The sequence below is a fragment of the Acanthopagrus latus genome, chromosome 23 (assembly GCF_904848185.1).
Source record: "Acanthopagrus latus isolate v.2019 chromosome 23, fAcaLat1.1, whole genome shotgun sequence".
Classification (NCBI taxonomy): domain Eukaryota; kingdom Metazoa; phylum Chordata; class Actinopteri; order Spariformes; family Sparidae; genus Acanthopagrus; species Acanthopagrus latus.
Window position 1 is genome coordinate 21752935 of NC_051061.1, and position 22854 is coordinate 21775788.

Genomic DNA, 22854 nt, shown 5'->3' on the forward strand with positions numbered 1-22854 from the left:
AATGTGAAGGAACGCCGGGCGCCGAGACCTTGAACTTCTACGGCGCTGAACTCTGACCGACAAGCGAGAGTCGTCGGCAAATGTAAAAAAAAAAAAAACGAGGCCTCTGTGACGATGAGCAGGATCAGCTGTCATCACTGTTTATGACTGCAGAAACTTTCACCTCCCTCCTCCCACGTCTGTCCTGAGTGTCTGTCCTCCCCTCTATTAACTCCCGACTCATCACTTCATTCTCAGCCTGCACGGTGAAATACTTAAGAGACGCGTCCAACCGGGTCTCGATTGCTTCCTCTTCCTCTTCGGGGAGAGCCGGAGAACAGCGTCAGGAAGCAGAAAGAGGCACTCGAGGAATTCCTTTTGTTTAACGCCGCTGATTGAGTCTCATGTCATCTGGAATACAGTCAATGAACCAGGCGGAGGTGAAGATGTTCAGGATTTCTTTTATTGAAAAATATAGGTTATTTTTGGATAACAGAGAAAAAAAGGCCGTAAATATACAGAACAGAAGACAGTAAGGCAGAATATACAACATTATACAGAGAGGGCGTCACCGACAGCCTCCATTCACACTCAGTTGTTAAAGGGACGGCTCACCTCAAAATCAAATATGCATATTTTTCCTTTTACCTGTAGTTGTTTTTTAAATCCATCTCTATAATCTGCTGTCTCTCTGATATGATGAGGCGAGATGGAGAACAGTAGATACAGGCTTCCTTCTGGAATACAAACAAATAAATCCATCGTAGCAAAAAAGTAAAGATAAAATTTTAAAAAAAGGCATTTAATCCCAATTCAGACTGTGCAAAAGCAAGCGTGCACCCGCTCATTGACGACAGGTGAGCTAACTAACACTTCCTCTTTGTTTCTGTCACTAATGGCGCTCTCACAGTCGGCTTCGTCAGCGAGCTTCTGATCCTCTCACCTCGCTGTGAGCAGCTTCATCCAGGAACTATTTTACTCTCAACCGAACTCCATGCAGAGCCTGCAGAAGGAGGCGTGCATGAGCTGCAGCGTTGGCTTAGTCAGCTAGCCTCTCATCCCTGTGTAGATGCACGCTTCCTTCAGCGCAGTGATACAAGAAGAAAAGTTCCAGGATAAAACTGCTGGCAACAAGGCCTGTGGACCATCTGTGGAGTTTTCTACAGCCGATCCCTCCAGAGCTCGACACCCTCGCGCCAAAACAATCCATCTCAGGGGCGCCTGAACTTTTTCCCTTCCACTGCAGAAGTGAAAGTTAATGGTGGGCTGTGGGCTAAAAGCAAACACCTATTGTGTTGTTTTGTTTTTGTTGAGATGAAAAATGGTAGTAGACTCCCAGAAAGTTATTTCAGAATTAATATATGAACTTCGTGACAGCACTACAGTTAAGCACTACAGCTTAAAATGAAAAAAATACATTCTTGATTTCGGGGTGGACTGTCCCTTTAACCGTTATTATTACCTGAATATATATTATGTAGTGTTTTGAGTGATTGGGAGTATAAATATCCAGTTATGCGAGTTCATTCTCTCTCTTTTTCTTTTTCTCCTTCTTCCTGCATCTCAGAACTCTATTTTTACTCTTTAACCTCGGAGCTGAGACTCTGATTGAAACAGTGATTTACCTGCAAACACACAGAAAGGACGTGACAGACAGACCTGACAGACTCTCCCATAAAAAAAGAAAGAAAAGAAAAGAAGTAAAAGAAAAAAGAAAGTGAGCTTGAATTATTTTTGGCTAGAAAAATTACGGTTTTGGCACATCTGTCAGTTTCAGTTAAGGCAGTGGAAATCAATCAGCGCGGCGGAGCCTCGACTCTTCTGGCCGCAGCCTTTAATGATGCAAGAGATACAGTGAAGCTGCAATGACGGAGCAACTTGTGTAAAAATAGAAATCTTTTCTTAATGCTCTCGCATCCATCGCTGGCTGTGCCTCTCTTTTTCATCCATTCTTCAGACGGATGACACAAAACGTAGCAAAGATTTTCTTTTCTTCCAAAGATATGAAACAACAAACAGCAACAACAACAACAACAACAACAACAACACCGGGTATTAAACAGTAAATACTAGTAGTGTCTGCTTCAAATCAGGCGCGTCAGTGCTCTGATTCTTCTAACAAAAAGCTCCTCGTCAGTGGTAGTGAGTGGGAACCGTTTCTCTACGTTAAGGCTGGATTAATGAGGAGCGACGTCTATTTTTTTTTTTTTTTTTTTTACAGGGTTCAGTTGCACCACTGCAGCTGCAGCAAGGATGTTTGAGAACGAGGAAGGAAGTGGTTATCAAAGTCGTCTCAGTTTCAGCTTGAAATAGCAGATAAGTCAGAGAGGAAGATGGCCAGTTCAATTGTAAAATCATCGTCTTTACGGCTTCGGGGGGTCAGAAAGAAAAAAATTAAAATAAATATCACCCGATTGAACAAGCGGTGCCCCTCGCCAGCGCCACACACACCCACCACTCCTCACACCTCTGGCTTCCTGTAGTAACACCTCGCTGCTTTTTAGTAAATGCAGGCCGATGTACAGCCTCGACCTCGACTGCGTGGCGCCTCACAGAGAACTTAAAACAAGGAGGGAATTTTGGTTTTTGGGCTTCGTGGTCCGGCGTCACAGCAGGAAATGGCAGCCCTTTTTTTTTTGTTTTTTTGAGGCGCCGTCACGAGAGGCCCCGAGTTGCATAAGGGAGGAAAAAAAAAACAACCTCTGACAGATCTCGTGGCACTTTTTTACTGTGACGGTTTCAGATGAGAGGAGCTCAAGGCAGGGCTTGAAAAACACAGCCCTCTTTTTTATTGTGACACCTAAAGCAGTGATGGTGCGGTGACGGAGGCCTCGTCCTTCAGCTCAGTCCCACAGCCAGACAGAAGGAAAGGACAACAAGAAGCAAATGTAAAAAGCACATGTGACGAGAGAGAGAGAGAGAGTCAGAGCCGAGCTTCAGTTATGGAAAGTGTTTTTCCTACAAAAGTTTCTTCTCTAACAGTCGTCCCCGTCTTACTCCTGGAATGTTCCATATTTTAAAAAGTGGCTGCTCCTCCGTGTCAGCTCCCCCGCGGGCGTTCAAACGGTGGAGGCAGGATTGACAGACGTGCAGAGAAGTGGAGGATGAGGCTCTCTGACAGATGGAGCTCAGGCTCGTCCTAAAGGAGCAGTCACTCTCTCCTCGCAAGGCCGACAGAAGCACGAGTCCTCCCTCGTCTTCACAGCTCTACTCCCCACAGAACCCCACAACAGTGACTTATTCCCATTCAAGTGCAAATCCACACCGTCAAAAGGACTCGCCTTTTTTTTTCCACATAAACCCCTCTTCCTGATCTGTGTCCCGTATTCTTTTTTATTTATTTTTTTTCTTTTCTGAACAAGGCTGTTGGATTCTCATACGCGGATCTCGTCGTCTTCATCCTCCAGGAACGAGGAGAAGTTGTTCTCCTCCTCCGGCGGCGCGCTGAAGGTGGCGCTGTCCGTGTCTCCTGCGTACGTCTGGCTGCTCGGCTTCTCGTCCAGAGCGGCGGAGCTGGAGCTGGACATGGAGCAGCTGTCCAGATGCTGCAAGTGTTTGGGTCGGGTCTCGGGAGTGTACTCGGGGGTGTAGGGCCCTCCGTGCTCAGGACCCAGATCAATAGAGCTGCCAGCATGCGGCTGCAGATCTCCTTCCTCCTCCTCCTCCTCATCCTCCTCCTCATCCTTGGCCTCCATCTGCTCCTCTGCATCCTCGTCTTTATGTCTCTCCACGCTGTCCTCCTCTTCGTCACCGTGAGTGCTGAGAGGCGGCGAGGCCCTCCCCTCGCTGCTCTTGCCCTCCTCGTAGCCGAGATCGTCCTCCTCCTTCTCCATCACCCCTAAAATCTCTCCCAGCATGGAGGGACCCAGGTCCACATGGAAGGACATCACCGACTCGGCGTGCTTCATGCCGCCTCCGTAGTGGTGGGAGCTCTCCGGGAGCTCCGTCAGCTCGCCGAAGCTTCGCTCCTGCAGCTCCAGGAAGTGAGTGGCGGCGGCGGCTCCGCTCCCGTCCACCTCCTGCTGCTTCAAAGGACTGGAGGACAAACTCTTTGCCACCATGCTGTCTCTGTCCCCGTCATTAAGGAAGGGCAGAGACATGGCGTTCTTCACATAGGTGGGCGACCCACCGGGCGCCATCAGGGAGTTGTCTCTCTGCTGGTCCACTCGGGTCACCGACTGGGAGCGCTTGCTGCTCCTGAAGGTGCGAGACAGGAGGCCGGGCCGGGGGGAGCTGGGGTAGGACGTGGCCTCGGGAGGTTCTCCTGAGCGGGTGCTGAGGAAGGACGTGTCTCCAAACGCGTCGCCGCTGCGGCCAACGTGCATGGTGTGGCGGAAGTCGCCCAGCGGCGCGCTGATCATCTCCCTGGTCAGGTCCATGCGCGAGCGGCGCTTGGTCTGGGAGCCAGACACCAGCTGTTTGAGGATTGGCATGGTGGATGATTCGCCGCTTTGTTTTGCACAAAGAGGTAACGAAAGATGCTTTCAGGCGACGAAGGCAGCTTCCAAATTTTTGGATATAATCCTTGTTAGAGGCCCTGGAATGAATATCGACGCTTCTCAACTGCAGTCAGCCTGGAAACCTGAAAGAAGAGAATAGAATAAATTACTTCGGATTTATTTAAATTTTACTCTGCTGATAACATGATCCTTCTGGTTAAATAACAAAAGACGGTTTCCAAAGTGAATAGATCCGTCAGAATGAAATGAACAATCAAAAAAAATTTAAAAAGAATAATGAAACCAATTACCAACACAGAAAATTCAAAATAAAGCTCCACACTTCAAAGTCTTCAGCTTCTGAAATGTGAATGTTTTCTGGTTTGTTTCTTCCAATATGACTGTGAATATCTTTGGACTGTGGACGAAACACTGGTCGATTGTTTCTGACATATTAGAGACCAAAAAAACTAATTGAATCAACATGTGATCATCTGTTGACGCCCTTCAGCCCGACTTGGAGACAGGAAGGGAAACTGTAATCAGCAAAGTAACTAGTAACTAAAGCGTTTCTGATAAACGTAGCCGACGTCCACATCGGGCTGTTTTCTCCCACCAAGTAAATAAAAACATTTTGAGGAATTTGAAAATGTGCCACTAATTACTGGGGAGCTCAAGCTATCAATTACGCAGCTCCATAATGATAAGCAGCACTCCACCAACATCTGTGTGAGATGACCTCTGAAATGCACCGAAGGAAGAAGGAGAAGAAAAACACACAAAAGTTGGGGAACACCACAGGATTCTGCTTTAAACTGCATCGTGACGGCGGCCGCAGAGACTCTGACAGCCAACGACCAAACACTCGTACTCCAGTCGCTGTACGAGCATCAGAGAATAATAACACCCGTCTGAACTATTCAGGAGTCGCAGACGTGTTGTTCGGACACACGTATCTGAGGCTGCAGTCGCAGAGAAGAGATGCCGTATTAATATTCTTCAGCCGTCTCCGTCTCGGACAGCGCTGCTCGAGCCCCCAGAGGTTTGTGACTGACAGCTGATAGAAAACATGTTTGCTGAAACATGCAGCCCAGACACAAGAAACTAGGCAGCCAAACCGAGCAGCTGACTGTCGGACCGGCAGGTTCCCAGTGAACACGGCCGATGACGGCGCTGGACAAACACCAGACGGACGGCTGCCAGTCTGACGACAGGGAACACAGCACCGTGCCGGTTTTATTGTCAGGTTTGGCTCCCGGCGATCCAGGGGCCTAATGTTTGACAGCTAACAGGAAGCTAACGTTAGCTGCATGATTCAATGAGCAGCAGCAGCTAAATCATCTCCTCACTGTCGTCAAACTGGATGCGGTTTGGTCTCGACACCAGCAGTGTTCACTTGGAGCCCGCTACAGTTAGCTGCTGCTGCTAGCGCTGACTTTAGCAACAAGAAGCTAAATCTGTCAGTACATTAAGAAAACTCTGATCCAGTTCCATCAAAATTGGTGGCAAAAAGTTATAAATGTGTGTTTTCATGCAGTAATCAGTTCAAAACATTCTTGTGACACAACTCAATGTTGAACAACTGGTTGTTAGAAGCTGACAGAAGCACACATGACGATTTGTTTTACAGGAAGAAGACACGAAAATACAACAAATTGAATTGTTTTGTGATTATTTTGGACTATTTTGTTTAGTAAGTGCACAATATGACCGTGGACGCGATGCAGAAGATGCAGAAATAGATGCTTGCATAAATCTCACATTCCCAGCAAAGTTTGACAGTCAAACAACAAACTTTTTTTGCCTTAAGTGAAAGTGCACTGTAACCACAAATATCCTTCCCTCACTGCATCTCTCTCAGTGTTTGAAACCTCTTTTTGGTGGATTTTAGCACATAATGTTTTTTTTTGTTACGGCCTCGTATCTGCATCGACTTATCAGGCCCCACGTCTGTCTCGCCTTACTGCTGCTCCCTCAGGTGCTGCTGTGTCTCATTAACGACACGTCCCATCATATAAAACACACATGATAAAAAAAAAACAAAACAGCCAAGGTGGTCTGCAAAGTGCTGAGCGAGCATTTCTCTGCAGGCAGACATGAAGAACACATGCACGTCTCTCTGACTTTGTGGGTGGAAAAAAAAAGAAAAAAAGAAAGAAATCTCTTAACGGCTGCGTGTGAGCCGGGCCTGAAGCAGGGAAGTGCTTACCTTGCTGTCTGGAGCGTGCACATAACGCCCGTCTCTTTGTTTACGCTGGATAACCATTAAGACGGTCAGAGGCGGAACCTCGACTCTGACCGTGTTCTGACAGAGAAGCCCAAGATATTTCAGTCAGAGGCGTCCGGGCTGTTTAATGTGACAGCCTATTTGAGTGCATTGACCTCATTCTCCTGTCTCCACCCCCCAGCACCACCACCCACCCCCCACCCCTTCGTCTCTGCCAGCTGAGCCTCGACTCCTCTTCCTGTTAATGCCCTCACCTGCTTCGGTTTCCATGGAAACACCCTCCTACAAGCTAAGCGACGGCGCTTCCTGTCTGGGGCTGCAGGAGGCTTCGGGGCTTCATACATGCATGCAACACATGGCCTCCTTCTGTGTCGGCCCACAGCGAACACAATGCGCCTCTTCATCCGCAGCCTGCAGCGTCTCTGCTGCTGCTCCTTCACACATATCGTTTCTGTTTTTGTTGGCAAAACTTGGATCTGCGAGGATCAGATGTCGACTGTTGAATTTATTGACAACAATTCCAGTATTTGAAGAAGAAGTTTGAGTAACTTCAAGTCTAAATTCTTTAATTCCTTCTTTTGAAATCTGAAATGTGATTTTTTTTCTGATTTATTAGACATTAAACTGAATATAGGACATATAAAGTAGGTCATCTTAGGCCTGGGAAACACTAACCAACCATTTTCTTACATTTCATAATCAAAACAGCTCATGTATTAATCAAAAACTAATTTATTCCAGTTGCAGCGATGTTAAAACTGGAAATATGTATACACACGTTCTGGTGTTGTAAGTATAAAGAATCTAAAGCATCCGGGTCAAGTGGAGCTAATGTGGGTAAGATCGCAGCTTTTCTGAGGATTCACACGTGAAAAAAAACTTTCCGTGAACTCCAAAATGGTTTATCGTGCCAAAACACACAAACACAGCAGCGTATTTATTATTGAAGCTTCATGTTCGGATTTGTTTTTTGGGAAATAATGAGGAGGAAATAATTCACACCCAGCCAAAAAAACAAGTTTCTCTTCTTTTTTTTTTCCCCTTCCTGAGTGGTTGCTTCTGGGTGGCACAAACAGACGAGGAAAAAAAAACAAAAAACACTACCAGCGGATGAAACAAAAGGAGATGGAGAGAAAACGCGCCCCCCCTCAGGCCAGGATCAGTCTGACAGGCTCAACGGTGCCCATTGCTGGAACACGGCTTCCTCATCAGCTGAATCTAAATCAGATCCTGAATCTGTGCAGCAGCAGCAGCAGCAGCAGAAGTCTTCAGCAGTTACATCCAACATGATTCACAGCCCTGCTTTATTTATAGCCGTGTGTGCGTGCATGCACGTGTGGGCGTACACGTGCATGAAACAAAAAACAAAAAAAAAAAAAAAGTGGAAGAGGGCCTGAGAAGGCAGCAGTTACCGTGGGAACCGCGGGGTCACGGCGGGGGGATTGACTTTATAAACAGAGCTTCACAACACTCGGCTGCAGTGGAGCCTCACTGGAGACAGAAAAGAGACGAGAGGACGAAACACGTCTGCGTCGTTTCAGGAGCGACGCGCTGCAGACCAGTCCGACCTGCAGCCCGTCCGAATGAGTGTGAGGACGTCCGAGCAGCGTTCATGTGGTATTTCTCAACTGCTGGGTGAAAAGCAGCAGTGTGAGCGTGTGTTCGTACAGTCTGTGATAAACTCGAGCACACTGGGAAAGTTTCCAAACTGTCGCTGGTGCCAGACCCTTCTGGTGAGGCCCCACGGGACCTTATTTTAGAAAACATGTGCACGGTGGGAGACCCATGGATCTGGATCCCGGTTGTAACTGGGCCACGAACCTCAGCCTGAACGACATCGTCTCAGAGAAAGTATGAAAAAAGTCTTGCCATATTATCATCTGAAGTTACGTGAAAGGAGGGTTGGTCAGTTTTGTGAGGAAGCTGAAACATCGGACTGGTTCAAACTTGGGTTCTTGGTTTGGGTGAAAGTTACTGAGACGTACGGTGTGAAGTCTAACTTCATTCGTCTTGTGTTAAACTACAACTTTCTCCGGTGGGTAAATTGTCTTTACACCCTGTTTTTCAACTGCCCTCTTGTCCCCTCAGTTAGTTACAGAGGAGAAGTGGTTAAAATCTCTACTGATGGAACGAGACGACCCTTCAAACCAGCAGTCGTCTGTGGCGTTTACATAAACACAGAAGAAAAGACTCGATGTTTCCGGTGTGGCATCACAACACTGGCAACAAACTAGTAGCTTGTTTTATACTCTTCATGTGGCAGAGGTGTCGCAATACACCAGTACTGACAATAATAAATTAAATATCGATAGCATGCTAATAAAACACACATGATATTATTGTTTAAAATAATTTAGCTCCTGTTAAACCTTTTCCATGTCTTGCATCTTGGTGGTCGGTGGCAGAAGAAGACGCAGTAACATGTCGACCAGCAACTAAAACTGTGTTGTAAAACTTGCCTCCATGACACTCGTCTAGCAACACATACGGGCCACCGTGACAGAAATGACTCATCACCCTTGTTTTCATGTGGTCGCCATGTAGGTCGACCACTTCGACCTTTCTGTCCATCACAACAGGACACTCGAGGTGTGAACATGTAAAACAAAGTGGCAGGGCTGAGTGGTGTGTGTGTGTTTTGGGATCAGGCCCGCATCTCTTGATCATAGCAGGAACGAATCATCTCCCATCATTCACTGCTGTATATATTCTGTGTTGGGGTTGTTCACAGGAAGAGGAGGGACTTCTCCTCCCTGCTGCTGCTGCTGCACATCTGTTTTGGTAAATCATATTCCAAACCCATTTCCCCCAAATGTATTTATGTCATGGGAACGTGATGTTAGCTCTGTTTATAGATCACGTAACTCAATTATCAATATAAATACCTAAGCTGAGGTCTCGGGAGGATTCCTAAATCAGCTCCTATAACATCCTTCGGTTAAAGCTGATACTTAGTGGGGAGAAAACACACACCCGACCGTTCTGAGGGGGAAGTACAGAAATAACAGAGGAGGGAGGTGAAACAGAAAAAAAAAAAAAAAGGCTTCTTCTTGGTGAAACGGACGACGCTGACTGAGTGAATTCACCTGGGAGAACCTCAGATCTCAGAAGGAAATCCTGTGCAGTCATTTCTTAAAGTCGCTGCACCCAAGAGGAAGTGAAGACACGCGCTGACTCACAAATCACTCAAGGTTTTCTTTTTCTTTTTTCCCTACAGTTCACAGAAATCAGCTCAGCAGGAGGCGTGAATCTACATGTCGATGTGACATCCTGTTAAAGAAATATTGACCTGCCGGATGATTTGTGTTCAAGCAGAACGTTTTTCTTTTTCACACTCAAGGCCAGTCGACGCCAATACACAAGAGATCCTTCACACACACACACACACACACACACACACACACACACACACACACACACACACACACACACACACACACACACACACACACACACACACACACACACACACACGCTCAAACATGACTAATGGTCCGTTTCCCTAATCGAGTATTGATGCGTCTTCTTTGTGCTTAATTCGTCCTGTGTGTATTCTGCTGTCTGGGAGGACGACTGCTGCAGGGACGGGGGAGCGGCGCTCTGTCTGCCTCATTTGAAGGCACTGACCTGGATGGACGACCACATGACCCGAGGGTGAAATGACATCGGGGGGAGGCGGGGGAGGGGTGGAGGCCACATGTGCCCAAATCTGAGTGCAAAACAAGGACCGACATCTCCGGCTCCCAACATGACGACCGTACCATTTGCAAAAACCTCCCATTTGCTGGTGAAAAACCTCGTTCACCGCCATGTGTTCAAGTGTGAGAGGTATGTAGTTGTTCTAGTAAAAAAGGCAGAGCACACACACTCCTAACACACACACACACATGCTCCAGTAATTAAGCAGACAAATGGCCTGTAGATGATTGGTATCTTCCACGCAGCTCAGTTAGCAGGGCTGAATATCTCGTTTAGGAAGGAGCAGCCGAAGGACAAACAGTGGAAATTACATTATCTCTCAATCACAGCGACGGAGGAACAGCAGACATCAAGCTGACGCGGCTGTTCCAGATAAACACAGCGATGAGGAAATGCACTAATAAAGCCCGCCCACTCACATGAGAGACAGATTTAGCTGCAGCCTAATTGGCTCGTTTAGGCCACCGTTGGCCATTTGTTTGGTGGCGTCGCGGGTCCAGTTCCTGGGAACCTCGGCTGCCCTCCCGCCCCACCGCTCCCCACTTTCCACGCCGTTCTCCAGCACGCGTTTCCGAACACGGCGAGGAAAGCCAGCGGCTCATTTTGATCAAAGAGTAACTCCTCTGTGGTCTAAAGAGCACGGCGAATCCAAAATGTGTCGCTGTGAAATGAGGAGGAAACGCCGTGGCGTGGTAACAGACTCCATCTGAACCAGCTGACAGGTTCAAGACCAACCCGGCCTTCATGTGTGCTGCTGTTTTTGTGACCAACCGCTTTGACACGGATAGATCTGAAATAAATTAGGAAATCCACAGAAATTTTAAATCAGCTGCTGTTTCCGGAATCGATTAAGATGTTTTTCTGAGCAGAAAATGCAAAACGTGGTTGTTCGAATTCACCCAGTGTCATCTGATGCTTTATTTCCTGTTTTATCTCATTTTAAATGGAGTATTTGGGGGTTTTGGACTGTTAAAGCAGCATTTTTTCATGATTTTCTGACCTTGTTTTCATTCATTTCACGAACTGATGAACAACTGACAGTTGTTTGGTCTATAAAATGTCATGAAATGCTGAAAAATGTTGTTCAGTGTTTCCCAAAGTCAAAAGTTTTGTCTTTTCTTTACGACTACATTGAGTTTACTGTCTTGGAGAAGTCAAGAAACCAGAAAACATTCACATTCAAAAGAAGTTGGAATCAGAGAATCTTGACATTTTTACTTTAAAGAAAAATGACAAACCGATTAATGGATTCATAAAATCGTTGGCCATTAATTTGACGGTTGATAACTGATCGCTTAAATGTTGGAGATCTACATTTTATAGACTAAACAACTCGGTGAATAATTGAGAAAACAGTTGACGGATGAATCAATAATGAGAGTAAACTGTTGGTGGCAGCCCTCGATAGGAACATAAATGAGGACATCCTGAACACAGAGACTACTTTCACTATTTTCAACATCCTTCATCATAACAAGCTTAAAAAAAACAAACAGGATAAATATATAAAAACTGATAAAATTCTCACGAAAAACAAGTAAAGAGCCTCGAGTGCAGGAAGCAGAAGATTAAAAGCTCGTCTGCGTGGATTTTTAGTCACATATCAGCGTTGTTGCCTCCCTCCTACCCGGCAAGCTGGTGTGAGGCGGCCTGTTATGCAAATGTCACACCTCACCCAGCAGGACATTTTGCTCGCTGAGGATCAAAGCACAACAGATTGTTTCGAGCTTTTCCCGCTAATAAAAGTGCCTGTAGGTCTTTGAGTTGGCATTTATATCAATGAGCTCTAAATCCGGAGCCTATCCTCAGATCAGCGACGGAATATCTGAAGGTATAAGCAGCTTGGACAGCAAAGAACAAACTCACGAGGACTCAGCGGCGTTTAAAAATAACAATGAGTCGACCGGGAAATGATTACACAACTCAAATGGATTGTTAATTCCATCTAATCGGTGTGCGACGGTAGCTGCATCAATGCAGGGTCGGTGCAGCTGTTTGAGAGCCAGATTCAAGCACTTTCAAGCACCTTCAAGGGGCCTAAATCAATCATGTAAGGCTCTCCAAGCCTTTTATCATCACATCTACATCGTTACTAGAAATGCAAATCCAAACATGATTTTTTTTTACCCCCAGCACTCAATGCATCTTGTCACTTTGTTGATTTCACCAGCTGTTCATATTAACTCGGATAGCATGCTGTGATAAAGGAGCATATTCAGATTCAAGCACTTAAAAACGTAGCAGTAACGCAGCAGTAACGCAGACTAAAGCTGAAGTTAGTAAGATCAGAGAAACCAGCAGGAGTGAGTTCTGTTCTATCGCTAAGTATTCTACCAAAATTACAATCAACTTCCTTTCAGGCCTCCAAAACACACCGACACACACAACCGAACCACATCGACTGACTTATAGTGGGAGATATTTGTGTTGGCGGCTTGTTGGCCACATTCAACAAGCTCTCTTAGCTTAAAAACAAACTTTGTTAAACTTTGTTGAATGTCACAATCATATGAAGACAAGAAAGTAACTATTACCAAGCTACCTCGTTCCAAAATGCTACACAGCCCGGCAGCTGGTGGTCACTGCTGCGGCTGTGTGCTTTGTGCTAACTGGTTAAATTACTGTTCACTGCTGCGGCTGTGTGCCTTGTGCTAACTGGTTAAATTACTGTTCACTGCTGCGGCTGTGTGCTTTGTGCTAACTGGTTAAATTACTGTTCACTGCTGCGGCTGTGTGCCTTGTGCTAACTGGTTAAATTACTGTTCACTGCTGCGGCTGTGTGCTTTGTGCTAACTGGTTTAATTACTGTTCACTGCTGCGGCTGTGTGCTTTGTGCTAACTGGTTTAATTACTGTTCACTGTTGCGGCTGTGTGCTTTGTGCTAACTGGTTAAATTACTGTTCACTGCTGCGGCTGTGTGCTTTGTGCTAACTGGTTTAATTACTGTTCACTGCTGCGGCTGTGTGCTTTGTGCTAACTGGTTTAATTACTGTTCACTGCTGCAGCTGTGTGCTTTGTGCTAACTGGTTAAATTACTGTTCACTGCTGCAGCTGTGTGCTTTGTGCTAACCGGTTTAGCTGTTGAGTGAGAGCATAACTGCTGATGTGGCTCTCCTATACATTGACTCAGGGGCTGTGTGCTTTGTGCTACTCGGTTAGCTCCTGAACAACAGGCTCAGGGGCCATTAACTGCATCCATCTAGTCTTATTCGCATAAAACAACATCATCTTAACGAACATAAGCAACGAGCATGGCTATTATTGGTACTTACAGCTGTCATGCTAGCAGGTCATTCTTGTGCGACTAGCTGACAAATAGCTTGCGTAATTTCTCTGCCTAAACTGTGAGAGACTCTGGTCATGCCATGGTTTTAATATTGGAAATGTGGATGTGGTGTCTGAGGCAGAACACTGTTCCAATGAAAGCCATCAGGTCTAAAAGAGCTCGACTCCCAGGGTGTAAAATTACCTGGATTGTCCGCATCGTGTGGCTTACAGGAGAAAGTCTATTTGGACCTCACCTCAACTTAAATTGGCTTCAAGGCCGGTTCCTGTGAGGTTGTCTCAGAGTGTTTGATTTATTAATGGCTGTCTGGATGTTCTAAAATATATATATATATATAAAAAAAGTAACTTCTACAAGAACTTTCCAACCCTTTAAATGGAGCAGAACATGAAACTTTAAAGTCTCATCATGAGCAGATAAGAAAAGCTGGCGAGGAGCAAAAGCAAAGTGATGGACAGATCACGACCAGAGACACTACAGCTTTCAAAGGCGCCCCGACAGCCAATGAAAGGTCTCCTGGCAGAGAACAGGGCCTGCAGCGACTCGGCTCGACTCGCACCGGCTGACCTCTGATACCCGAGAGGAGAAAAACTGGTCTCTCTTACATTTACGGCAAATGTAGCCTGCAGACACGACGCTCTGGTGTCCTCCGCTTTGATGAAACTGACAGCTTTTATTACGGGCGTAAACAGCGAGCGGCGAAACAAGAAAGCTGCACTCTGCATCGACACATTCAAGAGAAGAGAGAGTATTCTCTGGGCTCGGGCTGATGACAGATCTATAACGCCGTCTTTATTCTTATCTGAACAACATCAGCGTCACCTGTCTGCCGGTCATGGCGTGGAAACACAAACAGGAGGCTGATGGTGCGGCGAGGGCAGATACTGGCACTGATCCAACTTATCTTATCATAATCAGGGAGACTGAGCGGTTAGCACAGCGACACTGGCAAAATCAACACGAGCGCATGCCAGGAACAACCACTTAACACTATTTTGAGTGGTTTTTCCGTTAATGAGACACGTCTGAAAGCTTCCCGGCTCTTCAGTCTCATCCAACTGGAGCTGCGGGGTCAACAACCAAGCTCAGGGTCACGGATAACTGCTCCCCCTGTCTCTTTTTAAAAAGACGTCTGAGACGAGCTGAACCACAACATAACCTCAGAAATTAGCCCCGCTGCTCCTGAGGACTCAGACGTAGCCACACACGGTGAGGTGGAGGAACGCGGTGGCGTGTTCGGCGGGAGCGACCACAGGAAGGGCAGGGAGAAAATAAAGGCAGCTGAGCCTCCCATCTCTCCGGAAATCTACCCAGCCTGCCCTTCCTGGCCACTTGTAATCTAAACAAGGCTGTCCTCCATCGTGCTGTATTACAGAGGGGCTAACCAAACAAACACGGCTCATATCTCCATCAACACACAGTTTTAATAACCTACAGGACGGTGGAGCAGAGGCGGGACTCTGTGCTCAACAACAGGCACCAAATTAAACATATATCCGACCATACAGCGCCTCGGGTTCGGTGACATTTAATTATCGCAGAGAGCCGAACACAAACCGGATCGTCTGAGTCAGCGCCGCTGACAGCTCCGCCCCCGGGCCCAGGTGTCCGTGTCAACCAGCGAGGACGGCTGAACCACGGCGCCTCAGAAGCGACAGGAGAAGAGTGAGGTCACTTTTTTAAAAAAAAAAAAAAAAACCTCGAGTGAGAAAAGTTGCGGCGTTCCTCGGTGGAAAGAATGCAGGGGAAATTATGGGATGTTGCATGAAAGTGCGAGAGTGCCGTAATTACAGGGGTCAGAACCAGCAGAGAGGCAACAAAATACACGAGCTGCTGGAGGGAAGCCAAAGTAACAGCTATCAGACAGCCGAGGAGCGAAAGGTTTTTTTCTTTTACAAAAATAAGAGAACCCACTCGACTTTCTGTGGCAGCAGACTCGCTCTTAAATGGATCGTGAGTTCACCGAGCACGGAGTTCTCTTTCAGAAGTCAAAATCCAATTAGTGGATTGATATAAATCAAATTAAACAACAGAAAGGTTCAACCTGAGAGTCTTTTTGTGCAGCTGAGTGCATCTAGAGCCGGATCACCTGTCGTTACATCCTGATAGAAGTGTTGTCATTTCCTGGTTTTAAATCATTATGTAGCTTTTCAGATCCAGAGCCGGACTGGGAACCAGAACCAGAGCTGGTGAGCAGACATGAAGAGACTGACGAGGACGCTGATGGAGAAGGAAGTGACATCAGGTGGTTATACGAGTTACACGTCTTGTGTTGCTGGACGTACTTGATGTTTGGCTCAAGCGAAGTTAACTACTAACTTTTCACTCTTATGATGAACCCAGTTTTGTTTGTAGTTAACACGTAGCAAAGCAGTGTTCAAACTAACACAGAAAAATACACTTTATTGTCGAAAAATACCTTCCTCCCTACTTCTGCCGTCGTGACAATTGTGCAGGTTTTGAAAATGATAAACCTCTCGTCATTGTCCGATACCATCAACTCCATCTGATATTTACAACCACTGACGAGGAAACAGGACGGAGGGGAAGAATAAGCATTTCCTCCGGCTCGCGGCACCAAACCCCAGCCCACTGCCGGGTCACAGTTCAGCATGCTGGATCAGACCAGCAGGACAATGCCAGCAAACAAAAGACACAGGAACAAACACGGCATTCACACGCTGACACACGAGACACTCTCACAGTTTTATGCTGGGACAACAAGGTCTTCAATAAAAAGGGGGGCTGGTTATGTCACAGGTCGACCGGACGACATCCATGAATTATTTACTGAGAGAAAGTTTTGTCCGTGTTGCGCTCAGCCTGGATTTATGTGGTCGTGCTTAAGAACAATGACGACAACCCAACAAGTTACTTCCACTGAAGATCTGTCATGTAATAATCCAACAGTCCACTATCACCATCCTCAGAGGCATTCCAGAGAAAGAAAACTAACAGTTTATGTTGGTATTTCCTGGAATGTGAAGGGGGCTGGACTGACGGACGGGACACACACATCGCCTCCCAACAAGCACACAAACTGCAGACATGTTCAAACACGGACGCAGGACTTTACACTCGCCGGGCCACAAACAAGACTACAGTTGCACTTCAGCACCGCAGCGCTGGATCGTCACAGACTCGCTCACTTTTGTCGACTAAATTCTGAGCAGGTTGTGTTTCCCGGGCGGCGAGCCAGCAACTGCTGTCGACGCCGCGCTGTGCCCAATAACAGAGCGCTTGGCAGAGTGTCCGACACCACACGGGAGGAAGGATAACTTTCACCTTCAGGCACTAAACACATGTCTCCTGCAGGCAATTAGATGCTTTGTGATTTAAGAGGCCGTAAAGTAGAGCCTGTGCAGGCTGGTCGAAAATGTTTTTTTTCTTTTCGGTGGGGAGGAGAGTAAACAGGCTGAGCTTCTGACTCAAGTCCAACTGATGAGCTGTGCATGTTTGCAGTGTCAGCAACCTAAATCCATCAGAGTCCAGGCAGGACGTGTTGACGTCTCACAGAAAGGCGTCTTGTGTGTTCTGGGGTCAAAAGTCAAACTTAAAACCTGCAGAAAAACAAAAGACAGCCACTCGATCTGCCTCACAGTCAGACGCCTCTGATAACATGATCTCCCCCAACAGCTGCTGAGGAGTTGTTATCAGCGTGCCGGTGACCGAGCGACGGCCCGCAGACCTGATCCGTGTTATCATCACCATCATCCCCGTCGATGAGCTGCCAGGTCCACAGTCTCTGGGCTGCGTGAGGTAATGAGGCAGACGTGCAGAGCGTGTCGCAGCAGAGCGTCTGTGATGTAATGTGTGGATTTCTGATTTGGTCATCTGATGATGTAAACGACTTCACGTCAGCGTCAGTAAAGTTCCTCTAAAGACGTTTAACTGAGTCTGGAAGAAGTTTACACAGGAGCTACACACAGTGATGTTAAAGCAGGTCAAACTTGAGTAAAACTAAACATATTAGTTTCATACGAAGTGAACATTCTGTTTCAGCATAAAGCTCCGATTCTACAGAGCAAAGTTTACGGTTCAGCTGTTAAATATCCTGCCTCTGTTCCATATATCGCTCATATAAAAGTTTGAGGGATTATTCCACAAGAAAGACATTTGCCCCAAAAAATCAAGCATCAGTGAAGCTCTAATCCGAAGTAAAAGTACATTCAACATATAATTACATGCACGTGTGTATTACAAGATGTGATCTGCACAGGAAGTAGTAGATGAAGTTATAATGGAGTGAAAAAAAAGAACAATATCAGCCTCTGAACTGTCTTATGAAGTAGCAGCAGAAGAGTAAAAACACTTGGTTACATTCTGTCACTGGTCACAACACAGTCAGATAACTCCACTTCACCTCCACATGTTCTTCAGCTTTACAATCAAATCATCCACCGTGGCTCCAGATCAGCTCATACGATGAAGGAAACCAACATGGTCGCTGAGAGGAGAGCAGACAAAGTCGCTCCCGACACCGCAGAGAGAGAAAACAGGCTTTAAAGAGCAGAACCGCTTCAGTGTGAGTGGACCGGGTCCCGTCCTGCGTGTCTGCCCCCCATCAGCACCTCACGCTGTGATTCAGGGTGGGTCACCGACAGCAGGAGAACAATAAGTAGCTGACCACAAAGAGTCAGCTGCCTGACGCACCGTGCGCTCTGCTCCACACACACACACACACACACACACACACACGAGCACATCCGAGCTGCACACACACACGCAGTAGTATTATTCCTGTTTATCAGGTGAGGTACAAACACCGGAGAGCAAACACTTACCGAGCATCCCATTCATAAAACCGGCTTCACGTTGAGGCCCCCGGCAGGTTGACAATGGAGGAGGAGGAGGAGGAGGAGGAGGAGGCGCAGATCTACTCACTAATCCAAAATGAACGCACGCACACTCACGCAGGACTCTTCTTCTTCTTCTTCTTCTTCTTCTTCTTCTTCTTCTTCTCCTCGTGTGTGTTTGCGTTGCTGTCACCGCATCCTCAGCCGCGACGCTGCAGCTCCGGAGCGCAATAAGTCACTACAAAGCTGCTGCTGCCTGCTCGAGTGTGTGTGTCTGTGTGTGTGTGTGTGTGTGTGTGTGGACACGCCCTCTTTACATGGCTGCTTAAAGACACAGGCTGCCAGCATGGGGGGCCACTCACACCGCTCTTGAGGAGGCGGGGTCCGCCTGTCACATCAGCACTCAGTGACATCATGTGAAGAAGAAAAAGAGGAAATCATCATTAAAGCTTTAAAAACATCACTTCACTTTCCTGCAGGGAAATAAACACGTCACCATACAGAGAAGCTCTGATCTAATCACATGTTTTAATATTCACCAGCTGTTTTTTTTTCTAAGGGAAGAGGTGTGAATGTGCTGGTGAGCTGCGGTTACTCTCCCTCAGTCTCCAGTTTTTTTTGTGCCGAGTCATTCAGAGGGAGAATCTGCAGACTCATCTTCTGCCAGACACGTCAGAGGAGGAGAAGAAGATGATGTCATCCTTCCTATAAATGAGATGCATTAACTGTGTCAGTGGGCAGAAGTGTAAAAAGTACCTACAAGTCATTACTGAGTAAAAGAGAACATTATGTTTGAATTTCACTTCGACCTGAGAGAAGAACTGGAGGATAAACACCATCTTCATTTTGCAATCTGGGCTTTTTAGCCCATTTTCATAAACCAAATTATTATTAAACTACTTTTGCACTTAAAGTAACTAGTATCGAAATAAAGTTATCAAATAAATGTTAGGAGTAATCAGTCCTCACTCTTATTTAAACAACATTATGAAACTCTTTTTAACTTTGAAGTAACAGCTTGTAAATCACATTGATGCTTCACAGTCGTGTCACAGTAACAGGGTGAACAGCGTCTCTGTCTGCTACATAATGTTGCTTTTAAAAAACATTTCATTATAATATGTAAAAATTAGCAGGCAGTTGAATTCATACTCAAAAAAATGGTAACTTCCATCTGCTGCTGACTGTAGCTGCCGTTAGCTCAGTTAGCCGTGCAGCTAGCCGTGCAGCTAGCCGTGCAGCTAGCCGTGCAGCTAGCCTTAGCAGTCCGAGCTCGAAGTGTTGGTGTTTCACGCTGCTCATACAGGAGATTTGGACCAGTGCTAGTTGGTTAGCATGCTAAAACTGTTATTCCCTCAGACTTCAGGATTCCCTCCTGTCTTGTAACACCAGAAGTGATTTGTTCCAAGTCTCCAGTCGTCCACTCTGTATCTACAGCGGCGACAGTGTAGCTCAGGCCTCTGGAGGTGGGTGATGATGACGACGGCTCTAAACTGATGAAGCTCTCCCTCCATCTTCCTCCTCTCCTGCTCCAGACCAGTTCAGTGAGAGACGACCTCACAGCTGGAGCAGGAGACGTCTTGTATCGAGCAGATTAACGCGCAAAATGAAAAAATAATTGCGTTTTCGTTTCTCCTGGAATCTTTACAGCTAAGAAGCCCTTTGAAGGGGCGAAGTTCAAAAGCCTTCACTGATTCTTTTCACACTTCGCCGTCACTGAAGACTCTTTAATGGCTGAACCTTTTCTGTTTTGATTTTGTGTATTCCAGACTGATCAGCTGCCCTCTGTCAGCGGCTGCTCATTAGTCCACTTTGCAATGGAAATGAGAGGGGGAAGCAGACGTGCTACACCTCGAGGCAGAGCATGTTCACCCTGAGCTCCGGAGAAGAGGAATGTGTGAACGGTGGATAATTACAGAAGGGCAGGAGTCACTTTTCCTCCGATACCTGCACAGAATGACTCTTCACTTCTGCCTGTCACAGCTGTTTTGCCGCCCATCCATCCGTGCTGTACTTTAAAATCTCTGCTCTTGCCTTAATGTAATGAGCTGCGCTGAAAATGTCCCTCGCACACGTTCGAAAGTTATTTCCTGCCTTTGGCTACGTTCCCAGTACGGTCTGTCCCTGCAGCTGATGGGAGAACAGGGCTCTTTATGATGAGAATGTGACTGCAGTGGCCTTTTGTTCAGCAGCAAGCTGTGCTCACATTTTATAAGTTGCTTCTTTGACATACTCATGCCCCAAAACTATCAATTTCACCGCTCGCTTCCGACTGTTAGGAGGAACATTAAGTTGTGTCTACTGGATGTTTGACTCTCCAAACCTGGTTACTGGAATCTGGTTAAGACAGGAAATCGTAGACGGCAACCTGCACTTACAGCCAGTAATCAGTTTTCTCTCCCGGCCCTCTGAGCCGAGCCAGCGCAGACGGTTTTATGCATTCGGCGCTCATGTTGCTCTCGGAGGCAGGAAAGTTGGAAATGCGCGCTCGTTGGTGATGAGGTGAAAGGGTTTAGCCCTTTATTTCTTCTTTATGCATCATCTATTTTGGCAATTTAAGTCCTCCATACTACAACAACACACTCCTGATGTTGCAGCTCTGTGTGTTGCAGCTCTGTGTACTGAAGCTCTGTGTGTTGCAGCTCTGTGTGCTGCAGCTCTGTGTGTTGCAGCTCTGTGTACTGAAGCTCTGTGTGTTGCAGCTCTGTGTACTGCAGCTCTGTGTGCTGCAGCTCTGTGTGTTGCAGCTCTGTGTGTTGCAGCTCTGTGTGTTGCAGCTCTGTGTACTGAAGCTCTGTGTACTGCAGCTCTGTGTACTGCAGCTCTGTGTGTTGCAGCTCTGTGTGCTGCAGCTCTGTGTACTGAAGCTCTGTGTGTTGCAGCTCTGTGTGTTGCAGCTCTGTGTACTGAAGCTCTGTGTGTTGCAGCTCTGTGTACTGCAGCTCTGTGTACTGCAGCTCTGTGTGTTGCAGCTCTGTGTACTGCAGCTCTGTGTGCTGCAGCTCTGTGTGTTGCAGCTCTGTGTGTTGCAGCTCTGTGTACTGCAGCTCTGTGTACTGCAGCTCTGTGTGTTGCAGCTCTGAAACATCTCTGGCTGTCTGGCTTGTGTTTTTTTTTTTCCCATCATCCTCACGTACAGTGACGCTCCGATGGATCAGAGGTTGAGGCTTCTACATATTTTACAGGGTAGCCCTTTAACCCCTCCAGAGCTGCTGTGTCATGTCTTCAGCTGCACCAGATCTGTAATGAATCAGAGTCACATTTCACAGCTGAGGGTGCACAGTAAGGTCAGACTTCACCGCTAAGCCTATAAAGCATATAAGAGAGGGAAGACCGTGGCCTTTAATCACGTTGTCTGTCTCTTCATGGGCGAACATTTGGGTGGCTGGTGGCCATTTAAGGACAAATATCACAGCCCTGATTAGTCTCAGCGAGTACATGCACATTCCAGCTTGTTCCCCTTTGCAGAGGAGAGTGGAGAGAAAAAACCTATTTTACAACCATCCCAAGGCTTTGGACCATGATCACACTATGACGCATAACCTTCATTCCATCGACTGAACTGAGTGAATTTAAAGGAGCAGAATGACTAAAATCGTTTGTTCATTGATATGTTTTTTTTGAAAAGGCGCCAACGTCCAATTTCCTTCTGTGTCATCCGGCCCTTGTTTTTCTGTCCTAATTTCCAACTCCACCAGTCAGGATGAGTTAGCTGTGTTCGCAGACTTCGCTCTGATGCACTCCGGCGAACGCAGTCAAGAATTAGGACGCATTCTGTATAAGTCGGTCCCACGAGGAGACGCTGAACTCAACTGAAAATACATTTAAAAAAAAAAGGGAATGTAAGAGATTTGTTGATGTGAAGCTGCGTCTGACAGAAGATGGCTGCGCTCTGCAGTGGATCGACAGAAGGTGAACAATCGTCGCGTTAACGTTGAAGAATTACCATAATATGAATTTACAAACTAGAATTATTCAAGCAGTATGTTATGTTTAGGGTTTTTTTTTTTTTTTTATAAACTGAGCTTTAGTTTTGTGGCTATAAAATATACATGAGATGTGATGTGACTGATTTCCCCCCCTTTTCTTTGCAGCTGAGGGACTGTATTCTGGGGGAATATTAAGAAATGTAATGATTTGCATAATGATCAATTATCCATATGTGATGATCCATCCACTTATACATCTGCCGGCGTGATTTATACTGACATTATGGTCTGTTAGAGCTCCTAATGAGGGCAAATACAGATGTTCCCGCAGCCACTATCAGTACCCTTGACATGACTTTCTCTTTTTCCTTAAAACCGGGCTGATCCCTCTGTTCTCTCTCCCCCCCTCCGCCTTCCTTAAGATCAATGTTTTCCGGCCTGAAATAAGGAGATTACCCGGGCGCACTCTCCCACCCTCCCCCAGCTTTTCAGCATGCTT

At 46.5% G+C, this 22854-nt stretch overlaps 1 protein-coding gene across 2 annotated transcripts; it reads right to left on the reverse strand.

Moving 5' to 3' along the window:
- Window positions 1-420: 420 nt before the first annotated feature.
- On the reverse strand, window positions 421-18725 carry cdc42ep4a (CDC42 effector protein (Rho GTPase binding) 4a). 2 transcript variants are annotated; one of them, XM_037089720.1, is made up of 2 exons: window positions 18415-18725; window positions 421-4561 (listed from the first exon to the last, which is right to left on the reverse strand). In XM_037089720.1, exon 2 carries the CDS (start codon window positions 4410-4412, stop codon window positions 3354-3356), a length of 1059 nt encoding a protein of 352 aa, XP_036945615.1. In that variant the 5' UTR covers window positions 4413-4561; window positions 18415-18725; the 3' UTR covers window positions 421-3353. The 2 variants fall into 2 exon arrangements, with proteins under 2 accessions (XP_036945615.1, XP_036945617.1); XM_037089722.1 differs by lacking the exon at window positions 18415-18725 and adding an exon at window positions 6628-6805.
- Window positions 18726-22854: the final 4129 nt, after the last annotated feature.

What these genes read in the sequence shown, in the direction of transcription:
- cdc42ep4a (XM_037089720.1), bottom strand. Translation starts at nt 4,412, where the DNA reads ATGCCAATCCTCAAACAGCTGGTGTCTGGCTCCCAGACCAAGCGCCGC.